Source organism: Mytilus trossulus, chromosome 1, assembly GCF_036588685.1.
Source record: "Mytilus trossulus isolate FHL-02 chromosome 1, PNRI_Mtr1.1.1.hap1, whole genome shotgun sequence".
In the NCBI taxonomy this organism is placed as follows: domain Eukaryota; kingdom Metazoa; phylum Mollusca; class Bivalvia; order Mytilida; family Mytilidae; genus Mytilus; species Mytilus trossulus.
This window is the reverse complement of record NC_086373.1, coordinates 46,363,937-46,388,617: the sequence shown is the minus strand read 5'-3', so window position 1 is coordinate 46,388,617 and position 24,681 is coordinate 46,363,937. Positions and strand designations below refer to the sequence as shown.

Here is a 24,681-nt window from a genome sequence, read left to right as displayed (position 1 = left end):
TCTAAAATCTTTGTTTATTTGTTTTACAATAATGATTTCATTTATATAACATATGTTTCTAATATCAGTTGGTACCTTATTTTATATTATACTTTATTTTCACAGGAATTATCCTTTCATCAATATCGTCTTTGAAAATAAAAATTGTGAAACAGCGTATTATGATAATTTAAAGTCATATTAAACGAGTTTCTTGAAATTAAAATGTTAAGAAAATTATTGAACATGCATATATATTCAACTAAGTCATCCATGTACTTTATCTTCATATCTGATAATGATAACGTATACATTTGACAATAATATTTTATTCAGTAATTATTTATCGGAAACTGGTTGGTCATTGGTTTTTGGGGACTTGTTGCTTCCGTTTACCGATCATGACCTTAATAAACAATAAAAACATAATGATAAAGAAAACGAAAAAGCATGATGATAGAGCACTGCGATGTTTTTTACTTCTAACTTTCCATCTGTATGAATTGGTTAATTAAACTTTGCCATGATGATTGTTAAAGGGCGTGACATCTACACAAACAATTGAATCAATTGACAAGTTAAATTTATTCCATGTTAGTTTCTCTTTACTTTTATCGCGGTTTTCCCCCTCGCAATTTCGCTATGTAGTTCCCGAAACTATAACATGATGGCTTGTTATTGAGGAACTACATACGGTTAAACTATAATAGGTGTATTACTGAAAAGTACGGAAAGATAACAACTCATTAGCTGCGCAATTCTGAAGATTAGGATCTGATAAAGGATTTCCGTTTAAAAGAATGTCCATATAATAGTGTACATGTTTATAAAAAAACTCAACCATCTAAATGCACATTTGGTGAAAACAATGTTGATATATTTCATAATATTATTAATTCGTATATTTTAACAAATTTGATTCGTTTAGGGATAGTCACATGTTAAACTATATTTTCGAAGGTAGAGAGAAAACGGCGGATAGCAAAAAGCATATTGACCTGCAAAAAGCATATCGCACGGATATTTTTAGAATATCTAAAAACCGATATACTTTGTGACGTCATGTAATGAATTTCAGGATATTGTTTAACGTTTTGAAACACATGATATCTGTGATCGATTATTTGACGAAAAAAATCTTCGAATACATATATAAAAAAAAGTAAATGAAATAACAACTAATATGTTATTATTGTCAAGGACACAATGTAATATCCATAAAATTCCAACAAACCTAAATGACAATTTTAATACAAATATGGTCGGAAATTAATAATATAACAAATATAGCCTTTGTATGAGGTCAATACAGGATATATCGACCCAAAGAAGTATATCCTTGTATCGACCTCATACAAAGGCTATATTTGTATATTATAACGACCGCTGAGTCGATATCTCTGCTGGTGTTACTGTTAGTCCTACAGGTTATAACTAGCCGAGTAGTGAGTCCTTCGGTATTGTCATGGAAATAAAGATATTTTGTCACTTTTATTTGCTGCTACAAGTTTTTTAAATTATTTTTAAATTAATAAAAATATCTCCCTCTTGGTCTGAATTTTGCCCAATTTTAGTTATCCTTGTTATCAAGTATTCTTTATTTCAAGGTCTTCATTTCTTATAAGTTTTGGCCTTTCATCTATGTTAGACTCGATCATCAATAATTAAAGAGACGTTTATTGTCGAAATGAGACATGTACCGTTAATGAGTTTTAATTTGAAATGTCATGACTTAAATGAACATATTAATTAGACTGCAGATTATATTTTTGAAGCTACTCCAGTGTATTGTTTGTAATCATTTTTCAATATCTTGTTGTCTAAATGTTTGAACTGTTCATTTTTTACCCTATTTAAAATCAGATACTAGTCGCCAAATCGTCTTATATTTTTGGTATTTTGACCTCAAGCTCTATTGCTGTTTATATCCCATTGATTATAAAAATGCGCATCTAATGCAGGAAATTTGGAATAATGTTTTAGATAAGGTCGCTAATTTGGAGCATGGAATTTCGAAATAAATACGTATTATCACAATTCGCCAAATGACATTCTTCGGATGTTAAGGAGAAAATAATTCAGCTACTAATTAGTATTTCCATTCTTTTACTTCAAGTCATATGGATAGTTGTCTCATTGGCAATCATACCACATCTTCTTTTTTATATCAATCCCTTGCCTTTAAAATAAAAAAAATCTTATAAAGAAGCTGGTAAGATCTTGATATTCAGGTGTGAGCAGCAGTGTTATCTAAATAAGACATTTATAAAGTTGAAGACATCATGGTGACATAACAGATGCCAATTCTTGCGTCTGATAAAAACAGCAATAGTTGAAAAGGATTAAAGATTTTATCTTTTTTGAAAGTACAATTCTGTCTCTCATCATACATCCTTCCTTGCATACATAATGTTTTATAAGAATTTTTAATGTCAGATCATTGGTCGTCTCTATTGAGTTCATTCACATCTTATCTAGTTAAAGACACGGGGCGATATTGATTTCCCGTGCCATTCAAGGTAGATCACTGTGTTTGTTAATTTTTTTTTTACCTTGGTTCATATCAAATCATAAACATATGGTTTGATGTTTAATGTTATAGAGTTCATTTTGGTTTGATGTGGGATGTCGTGGATAAAATCGCTTGCCAGGTCAAAACTTAGATTTGAAAAAATTGTTACGTGGCATTAAGAAGAAAAGGCAAAGTCTGGTGGACTGGGCGTCAGAAAACGGTGTTTCCGCTAGGGTGGCATATCATCCTAAGGACTTCTACCACGTGAACTTGCACGTTACAACTCTGTTTCAGCGTGTCGGTTAACTCTAAAACAGGTTTCGGGATATTGGTTTTAATGAATTTAAGTATATTGTTTAGCCATTTTTTTGAAATTGAAGCTAATAACAATAAATAAGAACTTAAATACACAATGGCAAGTCCGTACACATGTCCTATTGATAGGCATGTTTGAGCATATTGACTGCGCGTTTGTCATTTTGTGGTGTTTTATAATCTTCAGGGTTAGTGACGTTGAAATGTATAAACTTGTAAAGTAACTGAAGAAACATAAAATAACACTTTTATAATTAATAGATCTAGCATTATAAATATGGGCAATAGGCATATGAGACATATCTTAACTACTTAGTCTAGCACTTAACACAATTGATTATTAATAAAATATACGCATTACACAAACAAATATATATGAACTTTTAACATCACTTTTTATGCCAAAATTCATTAACTTTTGCTATACCGGTACTCGATAGTATCAATAGTATTACAATTCTCCAATCTTCTGACATTTCATCTATTTTCTTTTAGCAAGTATCACATTTACTGTTTCTGTCCACTTTGTTCTTTGGACCACTTGAATTTATTTGTCATTAACCACAATTATACTGCAAATCTAAAAACACTATATGCTAACTTCTTTGCAATTTTATTGACGCTGCGTCTTAAAATATGACGATAGGTAGTATTTATGTAAAGTATGCATGTACTATAATAATAATAACCCTATAAAGAACGGCTTGTGAGTGGTATTTATCGCACATATTGAAGCACGCAATACAGAAATGCATGACATTTTGCGGAATCCTCTTTGAAGAAATTAGTTGTACACTTAACTAGATATCTTTTCGGTCAATAATTTGTTTGAACAAGAAGCCGAAGCTACGGATAGATATAAATGCTTTATAAAAGATCGTTTGATCTTAGAATAAAAACGATCTGATCAATCAAACTATATGTTTTATTATATTGTTTTGTAACCAGAGCTCCACCTAAGAATTTATCCACAAAAGGGTCAGCAATGATCCTAATAAAGTTGAACTGAATTCTATACAGTTAAGTGGATTTCTCGCATCCGAAGAGGGATTTTAATTTGGCTCATATTTATCCAAAATTAGTCCCTGAAACTGATTATTTTTAGGACTCTACCCTTGACATTTTCATTACTTTTTTATGTTCATTTATTTATCCTAAGCATGGTACGCTTCAGATCAAACTCCTTCCCCCGCTGTGGCTATAGCTGTTTGTACTTTTGGGCCTCGAGCATCACTGTAGAGACAATAATTGTCGAAATGCGCATCGAATGTTTTGAAATGGTGTTTATGTACCTTTTATGGGTCACATACTTATTTTCATTTGAATGTTTAATAATGTCACATTATGAAACGACACATCTGTTGACCTTGTAGAAAATGTACAAATGTTTTACAACTTTTTAGTAAACATTCTTTTAATTTATTGGACGACATACGTAAATCATTTATCAGCTGTCACAACAATCGTAGGTACTTTCTTTTAGTTACAGAATCATTTCTTATTTATGAAGAAACGAAGACTAAATTGGGAACAAAATATAATGCAATAATGAAATAATTTTATATCATTTCTGAAAGACATAATGATAATCTGGTATACAACTTTTTAAATTCCGAAGAAGAAAAAGATGTTATGCAAATATATATTGAGTATAACCCACTTGAGACAGATAATCTCAGTTTAGTTGAGAATTATTTGGTTATGTAAACTAAGTATTTCAACAAATACTAAAAGTGGAACAAAGCGTATAAAATTGGCTTTAACGTAGAACTTTTGATTAGTTGTTATAATCATTCAATATTGCTTAGTTGTGTTAAGTGCAAAAAAAGAAAAAAAAGATCTATTAAAATTATCATCAATGTGAATGTCTTCGAAAGTATCTCAATACACTAGTATCATTTATATCAAATGTAATCCTTTTTAACTATAAGTGTCTGCTTATTTCCCTAACAATAACTTATAATAGTCAAAAATTACAAATATTGTTGTGTGTTTGTTTTTCTTCATTGTCTAGAGGTATAGGAGGAGAGTTGAGATTTCAAAAGCATTTTTAACCCCATCGCATTTTGGAGACTGTTCGAAGTCAGGAGCCTCTGGCCTTTGTTAGTCTTCTACGATGTTTTAATTTAGTTTCTTGTGCATATTTCGGAGTTTAGTATGACGTCAATAATCATTGAACTAGTATACACTTTTGTTTAGGGGCCAGCTTAAGCACGCCTCCAGATGCGGAAGTTTCTTGCTGCATTGAAGACCCATTGGTGGCCTTCGTCTGTTGTCGGCGTTTTGGTCGGGTTGTTGTCTCGGTGACACATTCACCATTTCCATTCTCAATTTTATTACAGTCGGATATTATTCATGCAATATGAAAAAAATAAGATAATATTCTTTCAATTTCCAATCCTTCTTACTTTTAACTAATATCAAGTTTCATTAAAAAAATCGAACATGATACATGATATATTGTCATGATAATGATCGTTAAAACTACCTCGATAGGTTTAAGGGATAAACGATCTCTATAAGAAAATGATTATGTCGACATTATTTTATTACTTCCCCAGAAATTCTTTTGTTATGAGATTTTTTAACAGAAATTCCTTGAATATTCCATATTTGTATTTCAGGTGACAAGGGAAAAGACATGGAGAATTACACAAATGCAACCAATTTAACTCGGATTTCAGCATTTCTACACAAGAATGATAGTGTTGTTTTCTATAACTTTGTGGCAGGACTGTATGTATATGCCATACCATTAATCTCCGTTATCGGCGTCATTGGAAACGTTTGGTCTTTTAAAGTTTTTGTGTTTACAAGTTTTAACAAACATCCTTCTAGTATATATCTGGCAATGCTTGGAGTATCGGATACTTGTTTTTTAATTGCACTGATATTTGGATGGATCGGAACAATACACAATTCAACGGTGAATACAGGAGTTTTATGTTTGGTATCAGTGTATATAGCTTACGTGTCAAGTTTTTTGTCAGTTTGGTATGTTGTGTTGATTATGGTAGACCGTTTCATTGTTGTCTGCTTTCCGTTAAGAGGATATCGACTTTGTTCAAAACGACGCTCCCTTATTGCTGGAACTGTAGTTACAGTATTTGGTGTTTTATTTTATAGCCATTCCTTTTTCACAGTTCAAGTTGTTCCAACACCAGGCGGTTTTTCTTGCCAATTGAACAACGATTACAGACATCTTGTAACTGTCATCACATATATTGATACGGGTATAACTTTTGTATTTCCGTTCGTCGCCATATTTGTTTTAAACATTGTTGTCATCGTGACTATTCGGAAATTTAGCTTCAAGCATGTGACACTACGCGGAAACAAATATTACTCACCGCCCCACAATATTCTTTCGAATGCACAAATGAGACTGACAGTTATGTTGATTGTAGTGGCTATTGTATTCCTCGTTCTAAATTTGCCGAGTCATGGCATTCGATTCTACATTCTTGTTAAAGATCTGGCACAAACAAAGGATTTGGTATTGTTTTTGTCCCAACAGATATGTCAAATATTATATTATATCAATTTTTCGGTAAATTTTACTTTGTATGTCTCTTCAAGTAAAACATTCAGACGTTGTTTGTTTGAAAAAGCCAGATGTTTACGGCACTGATCGTAAAAGGACAGCAAGCCGTTGATGACGGTACATTAATAACAAAATTGTTGTTTTGTAAATTATATTCAAACATTCCTTTGATAATATATTAGTTTGAGGATTCTAGCTACGTGTGACCAGAGTCCCACGGTTCTTTTAAATTCATCAATATGAACATGTCCGTGTGGAGGCCCTTGGGATATGAAAGTTTCAATTCCAGAAACTATGCCGGAAAATGAGTGTTTCCGTCGGCTGAATTCAATTCAAAAAGAACAATGTATGGAGGACATCAATTAACAACAAGGAAAAGTGTAAGATATAACAATAGTTGCAAAATGCGTAACTCCGATATGTACACAATAACCATAAAAAAAATTTAAACGAGTTTTTGTCATTTCTTAATGCATTATTAGACGACTTACAGAAAAGAAAAGAAATTAGAAAAATGCGAGCTGGGATCATTCCTAATCAACGACTTGAACAAAGTGTTGAATATTTAATCGTCAAATTGCAATATATCTGGATGTTACAATTTATTTCAGTTTTAATAAGCAAGAGGAGGAAGGAGTGAAATTGTTTCAGTATTTTCTACCTACAGCTATTAGTTCAAATATGTTAATACATTGCAACATAAAGAAAATATGTGTGTACGAAAAGTTCACATTGTATAAATGATCACAAAGGTCAGCTTTAATTTGATACATTTTCAAACATCATCATAAATATCAAAGTTTTGTATTACATTATTTATTTTTCTGGTATATTATCTATTGATTAAACAAACCGTTACAATCCATTTCAATTCTTGTTTTGCTCAAACGTTTCAAAAGTCTACTTTCTTAAATGTTTGCAACCAAAAAAAACATATTTTTCATTTGCCGCACTTTTAATCATAGAATTATCTTTTTCAAAGAACATCAGTAATAACTGTAAGTTTCATGTTAACTTATATGAAACACAATTGCTGTCTGCACGAATATGTATAATTCGATATTTACTTCCTAAGAATCTCAAAACATCCTACTAAAGTCCTTCTTTCTCGTCGTTTAAAAAAAGTTTCACAAGTGATGAGATTAATGTACATTTAAGAATAAACGCTAAAAGAATAAACCGGTGTGTGTTGTATATGCACACTCAAATTATCTTTAGCATAACAATGTGTAGATTTCATATGATGAAAAAAGAGAGAACTATCCACCAGAGTTAAAATGGAGTGGTGGTCAGCAATTATAAACAACCGTACGGCATTCATCAATGAGAATAATCCAAAGCGTACAGTCGGCTAGACAAGGCCCCGACATAGATATGTAAAACAATTCAAACGAGAAAAATAATGGCATAAACCTAACTGCATAAACCTAATTCATAAACAAAACAAAAGATTCATTGGATAATATGAATAAAATAATAGGGTAAACAAATAAGACCCAAAAATATGGTTGCACTTAAAATCAATAAGACTTTGTTGTCTATAGGCGTGTATATTTTTATGACATATTTGTTTTTTTATATGTTTGAGTGTGAATTCACAATTCTATAAGACGTGTCACGGTACTTTTCTATCCCAAATTCGTGTATTTGCAATTGGTTTTGATGTTATATCTGTTATTCTCATCGGATTTTGTCTAATGCTTCGTCCGTTTCTGTGTGTGTTATATTTTTATGGTGTGTCGTTGTTCTCCTCTTATATTAAATGCGTTTCTCTCAGTATTAGTTTGTTACCCCGATTTTGTTTTTTTTGCCATGGATTTACGAGTTTTGAATAGCGGTATATTACTGTTGCCTTTATTTATATAGTGGTTCATTTTATAACACAATGTTGACTGCTGTACCCCTATTTTCGTCATGTTTACTTATTATGTTTGATATTTTCACACATTTATTTCAATATAGTGGAATTTCTTGCGACTGTCATACAAGAGACAGGTTTAGCTAGCTATAAAACAAAGTCTAGTCTATTTTTTCTACGCAGGAACACGCTTGTACCAAGGAAAACGACAGTTGTAATCCATATGATTGATCATTTGAGCTTTTGATGTTGCCATTTGAATAGGAGCTTTTCGTTTTGATTTTTCCTCGGAGTTCGTTTTTTTTTCAAATTATTTTACTTTTGATTGGTTTTTTCTTAACATGCACATATGTGTAAGATCTCCTAAATAAGGAACATCAATGTAATAATGCTTGAACAAAAGAGTTTATTTTCTGAAAACTTTGCAAAGGGCTGATAAGACATCAGATAGGAATAATTACATGTTATGATCTTTTCATCATAGTTTACTACATTGATCCTTTTATTAAGTTGTTCTCTAATAAAAGTTAAAAAAAACAACCGAAGAGTTTATGGACGTCGGACGCCAAAATTAATAGTCCAATATTCAATCTTTCTATCATACGCATTAACAAAGTGGAAAACCAACAGTTTAATTTATTTTCATATTGACAATTGATACTTTTTAGGTGGTATAATAATCATTATATAACTTTACAGTCCTGTCAGTGTATATCCCATGTGCCGTTATGCACAAAGTGAGTAACCCAGTGAAATTAATCATGCTTCTAAAGCTTATGAGGCAAGCGTTACCTAGGAAAAGGGACGAAGTCTGTATCACTTTTCTAACATCTTTAAATGTTAAAAAAGAAACGGAAATACCGTATTGTTTACGAGGTGACGTCATCTTAATCATTACGTCGTTCTCGATGTAAACAAAGAACCCTTTCATCAGGTAACGTTGTTTTTTTTCATATCAAAGAATAATGAAAATGAAATTGTTATTGTGCTCATTCCTATATATTACCAGACTGATAAATATATAACTTACTCAAAATCTTATGAGGAACGAGTCCGGAAGAAAGAAAGAGATTTCTGTGCAAATGTGGGGAGAAAAGGTAGAAAAAAAGATTTTTAGTTCATTAGTAGTTTGAAAATATATATATATATATATTAGTGTCTACGAATGTAACTTTAACACACTAATGAGTGTTATAAAATTAGTTGTTATATTTTATTTATTATTCACGCAATATTTCGCTAAACAAATTAGCTTCATCGGGCGTGTGCATCTATCAAGGTGAAACCGGATGCATGACAAAAAATATCTTTGTAGCTTGAGCTACACAAAATTTGTGTTAAAGTTTAACATATTAATGGGGTATATAAAACATATTTTTGCCGTTTATTATACATAACAATTTTTTAATTCAAAAAAGTTGTTACAACTTCTACACAAATGTTGTGTAGCTCAAGCTACAAAGATATTTTTTGTCAAACATCCGATTTCACCTAGATAGATGCACACGCCCCGAAAAAAAGCTAATTTGTTTAGCGAAATATTGCGTGAATAATATATAAAATATAATAACTAATTTTATAACACTCATGAGTATGTTAAAGTTATATTCTTAAACACTTATATAATTTAATTTAGTAACTGCATAAGTTATTTATAAACTGATCCATACCTAGATAGATTGGATGTTGATTGTTGCTAATTTTTTTGACACTATATATATATATTTATTTATTTATTTTTCTTCTGTTATAGGGGACTTCGTTCACTTATAAACAGGGAGAAAAGTACAAGGTATACTTTTTGTGGACCTAATATTTACGATTTTTAAGATATTCCTAGACATATCTAAATCCGCTGGTAAAATGTATGTTAACATGAGGTAAGCATTACCTGTGAATGGGGACAAAGTCTGTTTTATTTTAATTTTAATTCAAACATGTTGATAAAAACACTGAAATACCGTAACAATTTTGATATTGGTTCTGTTTTAAGAGGTTAAGTTGTGACCTTATTTAAGTAATCACGTCATATCCGATGCAAACAAAGAAACGCTGTTATCCAGGTAACTTTTTTTTATTAATATATTTGTTGATATGTTGCTTAGTATACATTTTTTTCAAAGTCTCATGCAAAAAAGAGCAGACACGGAAGTAGATCTGAAAAAAAGTTAACGATTTTTGAGAGCATTAACAGAATGAAAAATTCGGGAAATTTTCGAGATTTTTTTTTTTATTGATTTTTCTACCGTAATTCAGCTCTATTGAATGCAACTGTGCAACAAGTTAATTAACCAAAACTTTAATGTTTTATCAAATAAAGGCAACAGTAGTATACCGCTGTTCAAAACTCCATGGACAAAAAACAAAATCGGGGTAACAAACTAAAACCGAGGGAAACGCATTAAATATAAGAGGAGAACAACGACACAACACCGAAACGCAACACACACAGAAACGGACCGAGCATCAGACAAAACACCACGAGAATAACAAATATAAACGTTACCTGGGTTCGAATTATGAGTTTCGAGCAGCGGTATACTACTGTTGCCTTTATTTGTCCTTTAACACTGATATTTGTACGTGATGTACATTAGGACAAATATTTGATTGAAAACAGTTTAATCGTGCCTTTAGAGAAATTTGTTAACTTTAATTTAACATTCTATTTGCACCGTTTTGTTTTTTTTCAATCGCATTTATCAAATCGAACGTATTCCAGGGAATCTTTGGCAGTCTTACAAGGCCATTTTAAAGATATCCAGTAGAGAGGAAAATATAGGAAATATAAATGCATAAAGTTTGCATGTATCTGTCATGGTGAACCTCTTGTCCATTCTCTTAACAAACAAGGTTGATATCCTTCCCAATTTATCTTTTAGGTTGTGGAATATTTATCTAATGTTTAAAGGACTACTAGTATTAGTAAGACCATCATAAGATAGACGACGGAATATACCACATAGATATGCCCACCAATAAGTCGAATTACAATGAAGAAAACGAAAAAATGACGAAGATGCAAGTGAACATAAGTAGCAATATGTACAGTGTTACATTGTTTATTCATCACAATCCAGACTGACGACTGTTTATATCATTGTCACACTAAAAATCATTGTTATTCTGCTCAATTCGTTGTTTGTAAAATTCCAGTTATACTGACAAAGGAAGTAGCCAGAATAATAAGTTTCAAAAGGTATAGACTTTTTAAAATGAGTTACTAGACAGACCATTGCGTCGCTCAGTCAAAGTGTGCAGTAAAGATAGAGCAGGCCTTCTTTTGTAAATAGTGTTGTCATTAATTCAGGTACTAGACATAATAATATGTTACACAAAGATGAACGATATGTTATAGAATCAGTCGACCATATATACCAACTAATAATGGAATCGTTTGTTGTAGAATTTCAGCCTGTTAGCGTCATAATATTTTTTTTAGGTAAGCTTCTATGGATCACTTCTATGTTTTTGATAACGATAAAAGTATTTTATAGAATATGCTGACCGTAATCATCGCGCTTTTTTTTAAAAGCAGCAAATGACAATTGTTATGTCTTTTGTTTGTCAAGGTCGGGGTCGATCTCACTACCTCTCGCTATCGAAGTGGGCACGTGATAAAGCGACCAAATAGATGGTTTTAAGTATCAACACTATACAATTAAAAATACTGATATCTGGTAAACATCCAAACGATGTTATTTGATAATTAGATACATTATACTTTGAAAAAGGCCCAAAATTAACCAAATCATGCGCTTTCCGATGTTCATCAAAAGCTTTTCTTGGAAGATCAGATACTAAAATGGCCTTTCAGCAACCTATCTTTATGAACGTAGACCCAAAACTGGGGTTACTTCTTGGTAAATATATAAAGGTGTAAAATTTGATACCATCAAAAATTAATTTATATTTTGATTAAATGATTAGAATAGTGAGTATCATTCTTTAAATAACACATATTACCTAAACAAATATTAAAATGCTACAGGCAAACGATTCCAAACAAATGCTACTTCTAATCTGTTCTCTAAACCATTAAATTTTTTAAAATATCAGAATTTGACTGGAAAATTTAAGATAAATAGTTTGAAATGAATTCTGATCAAAACAATGAACCTAAATCGATCAAAAGAAGGGTAATTTAAGAACCATGATGTGTTGGAATATATTTTTAAATGTATATTAGATTTCGGAGTATGTAATAATTTGTTTATGACGAAAAATTGGCGAGGTGAATTTCCATTGCATGTCCTTGGAAATATCAAAACAACTAAAATAATTGATTATACAAAGGCTGAGTGTAATATATTCTTGGGTCGTTGTTCAGTTATACTGTCTAGTTTAACATTTCTCACTTTCACGACATCTATCCATTTGTTAAAAGTGATTGATGTGAAAGGTTATAGGATTTTTCAGAATTTAATTAACCTTATCTGACCATTTCTAGAAGTCACATTGAATTTGCAATTATACAGAAGCCTGATATTATACTACATTTTGAATACTTCTACGACACAACAAACAATATGTTGATGCAATATGTGCCAGAACACTCTTTAAAGAGACTTCTGGATGAAGATGGAAAGTTGTATAAAATTGAAATTTAGACTTTCTCAATACTAGTATATCAGTTGAATTTGTAATGAGGGACTATATGAGTCTACTTCTTATATTACGGCCAGGTCATGCGAATCGTATAAAGTTATGCGTTAATCTTCCAATTAGTCATTTCATCATACTCCCGTCTCTTGAAACATAATGAAACAAGAATAAACATTGTAATCTATATTATAATAAAAAGTGCATGTACAATCTTCTTGTTATAATAACAAAAGACTTTCCGTCTTAAATTTCATGCGGAGTTCGGTATTTTAGTGATTTTACTATTTGCTGTACGTTGACATACGGAATGTGGATTTTGAGCAGCTATCACGATGGAAAACTGAATTGAATAAAAGCTGTACATTTATATGATGCATTCATAATACTTGTTTGGTTTTGTTCGAATTGAAATTGTGACCCGGTGATGACAGTTGTATCCCTATTTTGACAATTTTACCAATTATGTCTGTTTTGTTCACGCATCTTTGTCAATATAATGAAATTTGATACGAGAAGTTTACCGCTATAAAAACCAGGTTCAATTCACCATTTTCTACATTTGAAATGTCTCTACCAAGTCAGGAATATAACAGTTGTTTGGTATGTTTTATCTTTTGACTTTAAATGATTAGAGACTTTCTGTTTTGAATTTTCCTCGGAGTTCAGTATTTTTGGGATTTTCTTTTTTGTTCACACTTCACAGCATGAGATTGTCCTATGTGAATTCAAGTGAATACACTACATATTCTTTCTTAGTCGCATGACAGTATTGTGATTAATCGACATACATTTCACCATTCACATATATAATGAAAGTCAGGAATATGAAAGTTCTGATTTATTTGTTTAATGTGTATGATCTTTTGAATTTTGTTTATTAGGGACTTAGGTTTTTGAATTTTCCTCGGAGTTCAGTATTTCTTTTATTTTACTTTTTCTCTCTATGAGTGAAATATCAAACATGATATTGAAATGTTTTCAAATGTAGACCTTGTTTATTGGGTTGATATCTGTATGGGAAGGTATGCACGCACTTTTGCTAGTGTCCACCAATTCTCTTGACAACCTTCAATACATTGATCAAATATAACAGATATGGGAAAAAATATTTATGATCGCGCGAAAACAAAGTCTCTGTTTGTTTTTAATGTTATGTCAATTCATTCAGGAAATTGGAGTCGATTGTATGTCTTTGGTAGACAATTTTAATATATTGATTAACAAAATGTTAAAAAACCCACATTTTTCAAAATGCACCAGTAATGAATGTGAAAGGCGAGAAGGTAAAAATGGTTTTCTGAAAGTTTTATTGAGGACTTCTATGTTTTTTTCGATATTGCACCGTTCTTCACTAGAATCGTGAAATGGGCCCCTGGTTACATGGTTCAATAATCTGAAAAATAAAACAAAGTAATCATTCTTCTATGTAACCTTTTTTTTTCTATCTTTATTTTCATTAACATGAAGAATAAAAGAGGGGCGAAAGATAACAGTGGAACAGTCAAACTCATAAATCGAAAATAAACTGACAATGCCATGGCTTAAAATTAAATAGACAAACCGAAAAATAATCCTAACAGGACACAACACAGAAAAGTAAAGACTTATTTGTATCATTGGCAATCATACCACATCTTCTTTTTTATATAAGCCACGAGCTTCACCAAAAACTGGGGGTAATCTCATCTTTTAAATCTTTTGCATAAACCTTAAATGAAGCTCATCTAACGTTATCCCTAAATTGTAACTGGAGAATAAAAAGTCACTATTTGGTTTTAATATGGATTTTTTCAAATCATTGATAAAAAAAACAAGCTCTTTATAAAAGTACCAGAGACCTAAAACCAGAAGAATTTTTTTAGTCATGGTTGAACACGATAATATTGTGCACTTTTTTTTGTTTGTTACCGCAACCTCAAATAGATATAGGAAGATGTGGTGTGAGTGCCAATGAGACAACTCTCCATCCAATTAACAATTTTAAAAGTAAACCATTATAGGTTAAAGTACGGCCTTCAACACGGAGCCTTGGCTCACACCGAACAACAAGCTATAAAGGGCCCAAAAATCAAAGTTCATATATTGAATTCATATACACACCTATTTTCTGTATTGTGGCTTGTGATCAATGATAGCTTCTCAAATGCAAATGTTATTTATCGTGGATAAAAGGACCAAACGTTAAAACGCGAATAATGCATAATTGATGGTTTCTTAATTAAGGTGGTGCCCAACACTTTTACTAAAACTAATTTGGCTCGTTTAATTTTCATAAAATTTTGTCAAAGTATTTTGTCAAAGTATTTACTTTGACCCTTTACCAAAAATATAAAAAAATCTAATTTTTTCAACCAACCGTTTTGTCAGCAAAATTACACTGGTTATATAGCAGTTTGACAAACACCAATTTTGATCATTGAGAAGCTTTATATTCTCTTTACAACACAACGTAATTAAAACGTTAAGCTGATTTTACAGAGTTGTCTCCCTGTAGTGTTAGGTACCACCTTAAACTAAATTTCTAAGTCATAGGCAGAAAAGAGGTAAGTTTGTACTAATTCTTATATCACAACTATGTCTGTAATATTTGTAGTATTCTGTGCAGATAAAACAATTTGAAATATTAAGACCACTATTACCGCTTTGTTTATCACTCCTTTTCAGCCCCGTCTTAAACTTCAAAACATTACATTTAACAATTTCATTTCTTAAAAAAAAGGGATCGATTTGTACACATGTATGTTTGCTAGAAAACATTACTTAAACTGAGCTGATTTTAACGAATGATCATACTAAAATTAAATCATTCAAGCATATTTTCTTCTCAAGATCAAAGTTTACTATATATAATATTTCGGACAAGTTTTTTTAGATACACTTTGGATATCAACTATTCTATATTGAAAGTGAAATATCCGAGAAAGCAATTCTCAATTATTGCTTATTTCTTGCAGACGAGAAGCGTCTATACGATGTCGGCATTTATCTATCTTGAATCTTCTTGGTAAACATTTTGTTGGTGAATGGATTTCTTATAAAGACCCACATACAACTCCGTTCTGTTGTATGAAACATATTTAAAAACCCAACAAGAACTAGTCTAAGAGTTTTTGGATGAATCCATTTATTTAAATCATCTATTTTTTGTAAAGTTTCTATTGATACTAAAACAGCTCCATTAATTATTTGATGTAAAAGGGTTTATTTTATTTTATCCATGTCAGTTAAAACCATTTCAGGTTATAGCGGAAACAATACAATTCAGATCTATTTATCTAAGGTGCTACAATTACTGTTGTCGTGTTAGAGAATTTATATCACTTATATTGCCTGATCAACATATTGTCCTATGTGGGGAACAAAGTGGTCGATAAGTTATAATCACAATAGGCTGGAAAATAAACATGCAGAACTGAGACAATGACAAAAAAGTTTGTTTTTTTAAACAAACAACACCTTAAAACAAGTAGGATATTCTGTTTATTGTTTGCTGACCAGAAGACACGAAAAGGAGTGATTTAAGAGCATTCAACTCCGTCATATCTTTATTTATTAAAGGTGTAAAAAATAAATTTTACAAAATCGCTTTTAAATTGAAACAGATTAATTGCTCGAGTTTTAACCGGAATAAAATAGTTATATGTTATGATTAACCAGTGTATATAAAGTGCGAATCCAGCTAGTTCATTTTTACTGTTATATGCGGGTATGTCTATTGTAGAATAAAGGATCATGGGAAAACTGTATTTGTTTATGTTTTGAAAATATCAAGTTAAGTGATTTGAAGATAAGTTTTAATATATTTTCATTGTGATATGTCTTTATAATATACAAACATAGCATTAAAGTTCAAATAAGTGTTATAAAAGCATCATAATATAGCATATCGATTATTGAAAGCGATCCATTTTAACTATAGATGCGATGAATTATCACTGTTAGTGCAGTCATTATTAATGTAGAATTTTCAAAGTTGCGAGGAATTTTTATTGTAGAATTATGTGATAAATGCACTTGCAACATACGAAAAACTTAGTTGATGACTTTAGGATTTATGAAACATGTATTTTCAAATTGAAATACAAACTCCTCATTCATTCTTCATCAAATATATAGCTTTTCAAACTTGTAACAAAAGCGGTTCTAAAAATGAAAAATTCTAGATCCGCGAATGGATACTACCGCAGAGGTAAAACCATACACATTTGGGTTATTGTACACGAAATGCATGCTACAATTCATTTTTGTTGATTTTAGACCCTTTGGAACTCTTTGTGGGCTATTACAGCAACTACGCAAAATTTCCCCAAACTAGATACACGGTTAGATTCAGCATGTAAACGAATCCCAAATATCTATATTAAAGGACTTTTGTCTATAAATTTGGACCCCACAAAATTGAAAAAGGGACAAAAAATATAAAAAAATGCATGCATCGGATACATTTGTTATTGAAGGCATGACTGTTACAATAGGACTAATATACAAAAATATCTTATTCTGGGGGTCTCAGTCATTGGGGATTCTGATCCCGGATCCCGCTTACTGTTTTGGCAGATTCCCGTATTCCGCTTATTGTTTTGTCAGATTCCCGTATCCCGCTTATACTATGCAGTTCTCATTTTTTGTAATTATCCGTCTCCCGCTAGACTTCATTTCTCGTTTTTCACGACACAATCATTTGACTTTCACCCGTCACGCTTGCAAAAAATCGGAAATCCGACGTCACGCTTATACCCAAATGCGACCCACTATTTTTTCTCTATTCTGACTCATATTAAGCCCATTATAAATATATTAAAAAAGTAGCGTGGATTTTTTTATCCCGTCTCGTTTCGTTTTTGAGCCATATATAGATGTCGTATATGTGACAATGAGACAACTCTCCATCCGAGTCACAATTTATAAAAGTAGACCATTATACGTCAAAATACGGTCTTCAACATGGAGTCTTGGCTCACACCGAACAGGAAGTGTTAAAGGGCTCCAGTGTAAAACCTTTTAAACGGGAAAACAAAGGTTCAATCTATATCAAGATGTACGTAATTATTGGTGAAGTGTCATGGAAATGGATAAAAAAGTAAGGATAAAGATCCCCATACGCTTTATAAGAAACTAAATGGAATACATTTGAAATAAATGTTATTTCTATTGAATATATTAGAGTGTTTCATTACCAAACTTTCCTCCGTAAGTTAAATTTTATCAAATCTTTCTCTTACTTTATCTATTGTTTGAGCAAGTCGGCTAAATTAAGGCTTTACAGCTAATTTCCTAATGTATGTAAAGCAAAACTTTGGTTGGTTTGCCTGCTTTGTTTGTTTAATTGTTTATACAAACTTTGTAAATAAGATTGACATTTATAAACAATATGAATAAGCATAGTTTAACCTGTATTTTTAATATTTGAATTACATTGGGTGTTATCATAATGATTATCCAATAAAAGAAAAGCAAGCAAGTCAACTAAAGTCTTGCTCTACATGCTTAAAGAAATGAGCTGTAATAGATAACAAACAAAAAAATTATACAGTGAAAATGCACCGCATATACAATACTAATGATTCGCTCCACAGTGAAAATGAAAGAATAGTATCATTATTCGACAGTAAACATGACTAGCATTACGAAATCATCATAGTGGAATTTAGTTAAATATGAAGAAACTGAATGACAAAACATGTTCTACGTTATACAACTTTATTAATTGTATTAAAATGAATATTTTTTACTGCAACAACATCTCACCTGTTAGTTATAAAGCACCTGCACGATCTGTTCGTGAAATGTCCTAAATATTCATCTATTTTGGTATATATTTTACAGCTGGATGGCTTAAGGCGCGATAAAACCCCGCTGCATCTCTTACTTTGTTTTATTAGTATTATGTATTTCTGAACATATACATTTTAGCTCATTTTCTTCATTTTCTTCAAAAATTAAAAAAAGTTCGTCTGTTTATTTATCATTCTACATTAGACATTTATGGCATATACAGTAAAAATGATATTTTAGGATCCGCACTTTACATACACTGATTAACGCAGTTTTATTTTTGTGCTGCAATTGAACATTTTGAACTGAGGAGAAAGTACAGTAAGATGAGAGTATAGCATGCATGTGAATGAAATAAATTTATACTTTCACATTATAAACGGTAGCAGTCCGGAAATAGATTCCTTCGCGAATGACTCGAAGAAAGAGACATATTAAGGTCTAGTTTTACACAACAACACTTTGAATAACGTAAAAACAATACGTATGCCTAATCAACTGGCATAACCAAAAAGGTCAAGTGTCAAAATATTGTATCTACAAGCTCGTTTGAACCTAGTTTTGTCTCTTTTGGGTTTATGATTGACAAACCCCTATATACATTTAACCGGGTTTAGAGAACACAGATTCTCTTGAGTGAGTAAATTATTTCATATTGTAGTATAGAGCAAATATTTTCATTGAACATGTTTAACTAACTTTTTAAAAATCTTAAATAGCGACGTGATACAGTATATATGGAGTCAGTTAATTCCATATATGGGAATTCGAGCTTTTCTCTCACCCCATATTGAATGTACGGACCCCATAAATACCGTATTAGGACACTAACACACTATGTAACTAATAGAAGGGCTCATCGACACAAAGATGTATAGTATTACCTATTAATTTATTACCTCCGTGAAATTGCACACAAATTATATGTTTCACATTCTAAATGAATTGACAACAATTAAATGGAATTTTTAACGACCTTGCCAGCCAAACAGCCCTTGCACGGTCGGCCCTGGCCAAAGTTTACCTTTATACATGATGAAACACCTCTCAATGCTCTGGCATAGCACAGTTTATACATGGTTGAATTTATGACGTCATTTTCATGTCATATTTTTGCAGGCATGTTTGACTTTCAGTTGCAAACGTTATCGTAGTATTTAGAAGAGGAATAGTTTAGAGAAGCCCTCCAGCAGTCATTGCCTTGTAAGTTTCTGTCTTGAAGTTATCTTTTTACTTCTTGTAAGCACTTTTAACATTTTATTAGTTTTGTTCAGTTCTAAATTAAGTTTAGATTCAAAGACTATGCGCGGTGCGTTGCACTTGGTATACGACTGACCTTGTCAATGACTTCTTCTAAAAGCGTTTAATCCAAAAGTAATTATCACACTGTGACTTATATTTTGGCATAGCATCTTTTTTCGTCGTGTCATAATGGTATGCTCTCTGTCGCCAATATCATTTCTCTATCAGAATTATACACACTCAGATTAAATCAATACTAATACCTTAATTAGCACATTTAACTAGCGCTAACAAAAATGGAATAAATCTATGTGTTTGGTGATATGAACCAATGTTATGACGTCATAATTATAATATTATCCAGCAAGTGAAATTGGGGAAGATTTGAAATTAATATATTTTACAACATTTAAGTAACGTGAATAACATAACGACAGTGTTGGTGTCTTGTCGACATACATCATGCATCGTCCTTTATTAACGTTGACTTGCAAGGCTATAACTGCATAGTAACTAAACATTTCATAAAACACAATTTCATGGATTTAAACCATATTCCTGACTTTAACATTTTTACTTCGAGTGGATTCACATGGCGGGTTATCCATACAGAGTTTACAATTTTAATACACACCGCCTCGTTACTTTTGGCATTCAATTAATCATTGTTGTTTACCTTAATTTGTCTTATTATAAATTTATGAGATTTGACCATCGGTAAACTGCTGTTAATTGATCAAACATTATATCGCATATCAAATAATGCTTACCAAATATTAATTGACAAATGGGAGGTTTGTTTAAGTTGGGCTGAGCATAAAATTTTTTTTTTTTCAAAACTTCACTACGTGGGAAATTTCGTCACTACTTGTACCACGTCTTGGTCGATATATATGAAAATTTACAGCAATTAGTATTGAAAAGGGAGCAAGGATACAATACTTGTTCTATCAGAACATACAGATAACACACTGCAGATTAAATTTTACAGTAAAAAAACCCACCAGAAGTTGAAGTCCTATTTTTGGCAATATTTCGGTCAGTTGGCTAAACCTTTAATAACTTTGACAAGAGATATTACTTCATTATTGATACTGAAAAGCTCAGTATTTATGAATTTCTTTTTTTCAAAGTCATATTGTATATGTAATTCATTTTGGTTTAATCGTGATAACATATAGTACATTCAATACAATCGATGTAAATTGATTCAGTCAAAGATAAATTCAGAACACTTTATTTTAAAAGAATGGTGTTGTCTAAATTCTAATAAATCCAATTACACAAAATCAAGTAAACGAAGCTTTTTTAGTTGAAGCAGGTGATTGCCTTCCGTTATAATGTAAATTATACTAAAGCGTATTTCAGGAATGACATGATGTAAATATTGTGACATGAAATATGTGGGATAATGACAATTGAACTGTCAATATAGACGTGTTGAACTTGACATTTCTTTCCTCGAAGATTAAAGTATAGACAGTTCAAAATGTCTTGTTATTTCTAAAAAGCGACATTCTTTTTTATCTATCTTTTTAAGTAGAATCATATTAAGATACTGAGATAAACACAACGTATTATCAAATCCACTTGATATCTTGATGTAAACATCAATGTTTCCGAAATATTTTTTTATAATATCATATTTAATCATTATTTAGCATGTAACGATAAATCAAGTCCGGTAGTAAAATGTGTCTCCTAGGTAATCTAGTTCATGACCATAGTTGCCTAGAAACATATGTCTCGGAATAAGTTTTTAAGGATTAGTGCATAGCCACAAAAATATGTCTGGCATTTATTTTGCCAATAAAACATTTTATGGGACTTATTTTTCGAAGAAACTATGAAATGGAGAAGTTTTTTGTTTCTATAACTGGACATTTTCAATCTTGTCTTGTCTTGATAATGACTAAATTATGAAAATAAAGATTGAGTAAACTATTTAAAAGATATTGAACAATTAAACATTGCATTGTTAACTCATATATTTAGATATAAAAACACCAAAAAAGGTGTGCTTGCAAAAAATACGTGGTAATATTGGATTTAAGACTAGAAAGCCGAAGATATTTGACAAAATGAGTCAGATAACCACATATTACTTTTTCCGGACCATATTAGTAGTTGAATCATACTCGAATTATTATGTGTGTATACTCATTTAGTCTGATTATTCAAAAAAAAATCTTGGCATCCTTTTGTTTTGGATATTGTCTTAAAATGAATGTATCTGTTACTGTGTATCTTTCGTGCATTTTTTTCTTTCTTGTTTTAATATCCTCTTTTGTTAAGGGATTCGTAGGCACTTTTTATGATCCTAACATTTTCTTTCAAACCTTTTTTTTTCTTTTTTCAGATATCATAGGTAAAGTTGCCTAGAATTTCTCGTTCGTATATCTAATTTACCGATTTTTGCAAGATAACACTCCACACTTAATAAGATTAATTCGTTTTACAATTTTGCAAACTTATTTCCATCAATGTTTTCAATGAGCTCTTGTTCTTGTTCATTTTCTAATTTCTTGAACTTTATGTTTACTGCAAATTTTCACATCGATTTCAGGTTCAATTATAGCAAAATTTTGATCATTCTTAGAGTTTGACAAAATTTCAGTGGACAATGCACGTGGGAGTTTGAGAGATAAAAAAGTATCTACATACATGTTCACAGTATTTATTATATATCAATTCAAATCAGGAAACAAAATAATTAAAAGCATTAGAACATATACATGGCAATATGATCATACATTGGTATTTCTACATATGTCAAGTAAATGTTGATGTTTTTTTTCAATATTTCTTTACTATATCTAATATATACTTTACAATAAAATTGAAAATGACAATGGGGAATGTGTCAAAGAGACAACAACCCGACCATAGAAAAAACAACAGCAGAAGCTTAAGGTCACCAACATGTCTTAAATGTAGCGAGAAATTCTCGCACCCAGAGGATTCGTTTAGCTGGCCGCTAAACAAATATAAACTATTTCAGTGATAATGAAAGCCATACTAGTTTCCAAATTGTACACAAGAAACTGAAATTAAAATAATACAAGACTTACAAAGGCCAGAGGCTCCTGACTGGGGGCAGGCGCAAAAAATGCGGCGGGGTTAAACATGTTTTTGATATCTCAACCCCCCCCCCCCTATACCTCTAGCCAATGCAGAAAAGTAAACGCATAACAATACATGCATCCATTTCGTGTAAAGCAAATAAAATACACAAGTCACTGCTTATGTCATGTTTGCTTATATCTAAATATATGTATATATGAAACACTTTTTTGTGTAGTGTTTTGTGTATTTGTGTCTGCTGATCTTTATCGTTTTAACGTGGTTGCTTCCGACTTTTTTGATTTTTTAATACCTGTTGAGGAACTTCTTAATTGTTTTACATCGTCTTATCGGGGCCTTTTATAGCTTACTATGCGGTATAGGCTTTGCTCATTGTTCAAAGCCGTACGGTGACCTATAGTTGTTAATGTCGTGTCATTTTGGCCTCTTGTGGACAGTTGTCTCATTGGCAATCATACCACATATATTATAGATTCTACCACTGCATCGAGTGTAATACGATATTTATCCACTCGAGACAGTTAAATTTTCAAATTTAAAGTCCGAGGCGTCTTGGCGAGGACTTTGAAATTGATGATAAGTTAACTGTCGAGAGTGGATAAATATCGTATAACACGTGATTTGGTTGTGTAATCTGTTTCTCTAATGATTTTCTAACATTATGCAGGCAAACTTATTCCTTCTTTTCGAATGATCTACAAAAAGATGTGTTCTTTCTATGTGACGTCGTCGGGCATGGTCGCCTTTTTTCATGCCGTCACAATAGAAAATTCAGAGGAAAGCAAGATAATTCGACGTCACAATCGGATTTTAACCAATGAAGTACTGAGATCAAACGAATCACACGTTGATGAAATATTTTTTATACAATGGGTGCTGAAAGGGATAAATTGACGAAGAGTTATAGAATCTTTTTTATATTTCTTCCAATTTGTTTTAATCTATCTTAATAGTACCAAGAAGTAGAAAACAATCAGATCTCATTTTAGATGATCAAAAAACAAATTTCACAATATATTGCAAAACAGAATGGCACAACTTTTAATACATAACAGTTTAAGGTCTTTTAATGTCTATCGTCTTTTCAATTATTTTGTATTCAAAGAATTTTTTATTGAAACATTCAATTTAAAACTACCATCAGCGTAAGTAAATAGTATCAATCTGGAATAATTGGGCTGGAATGGAGTTTTTATTTTAATTACCGTATATCTAAAGATTTAGTGTTTTAATAATCATCTATTCTGTAGAAATTGATATAAATGTATCTACTAAAAAACAAATGGTTACTTAATTTTTATAATTGAAAACAATCTAACTATGTCAAGTTATAACATATCTAATCTTGAATAAGGAAAAAACAACATAATGAATCATGTTAATATTACATTATATGTGAAGGCCGATAATATCAACATTTCTGTAACAAGGATTTGTTTCAATGAATAAATGTTTGGAAAAATAAGAGAAGAGAATATATCATCAATTATTTCTTTTTTGGAAAGTATACCGATGTCTCTATTTATCGGGACTCTTAGCATGGATACCGCTATACTTATTCAAAAATCACTGCATAATCATTGTCAAGGGTTAAAATCTACACATGTCAGATTGCATGTGATCCAGTCATTGCTGCAGTAGTTACAAAACATTACAAAAGTAACAGTGTGTTTTGTTATCTTAAGGAAGTTCGCTAGTCATGGTTTGGATTTTTTGTCAGATTTTTGGAATCCTCTGGTGTCGAAGTTTGCCCATTAACCCCCATTT

General features: G+C 31.3%; 1 protein-coding gene across 1 annotated transcript in view; it reads left to right on the top strand.

The window, feature by feature from the left end:
* LOC134708258 (mu-type opioid receptor-like) overlaps positions 1–7,193 on the top strand; it is a 61,332-nt gene extending 54,139 nt beyond the window's left edge. Inside the window, exon 2 of the mRNA XM_063568659.1 lies at positions 5,431–7,193. Coding sequence (XP_063424729.1) covers positions 5,431–6,437 — 1,007 coding nt within the window. The 3' untranslated portion in view covers positions 6,438–7,193. The remainder of the gene's footprint in view (positions 1–5,430) is intronic.
* Positions 7,194–24,681: the final 17,488 nt, after the last annotated feature.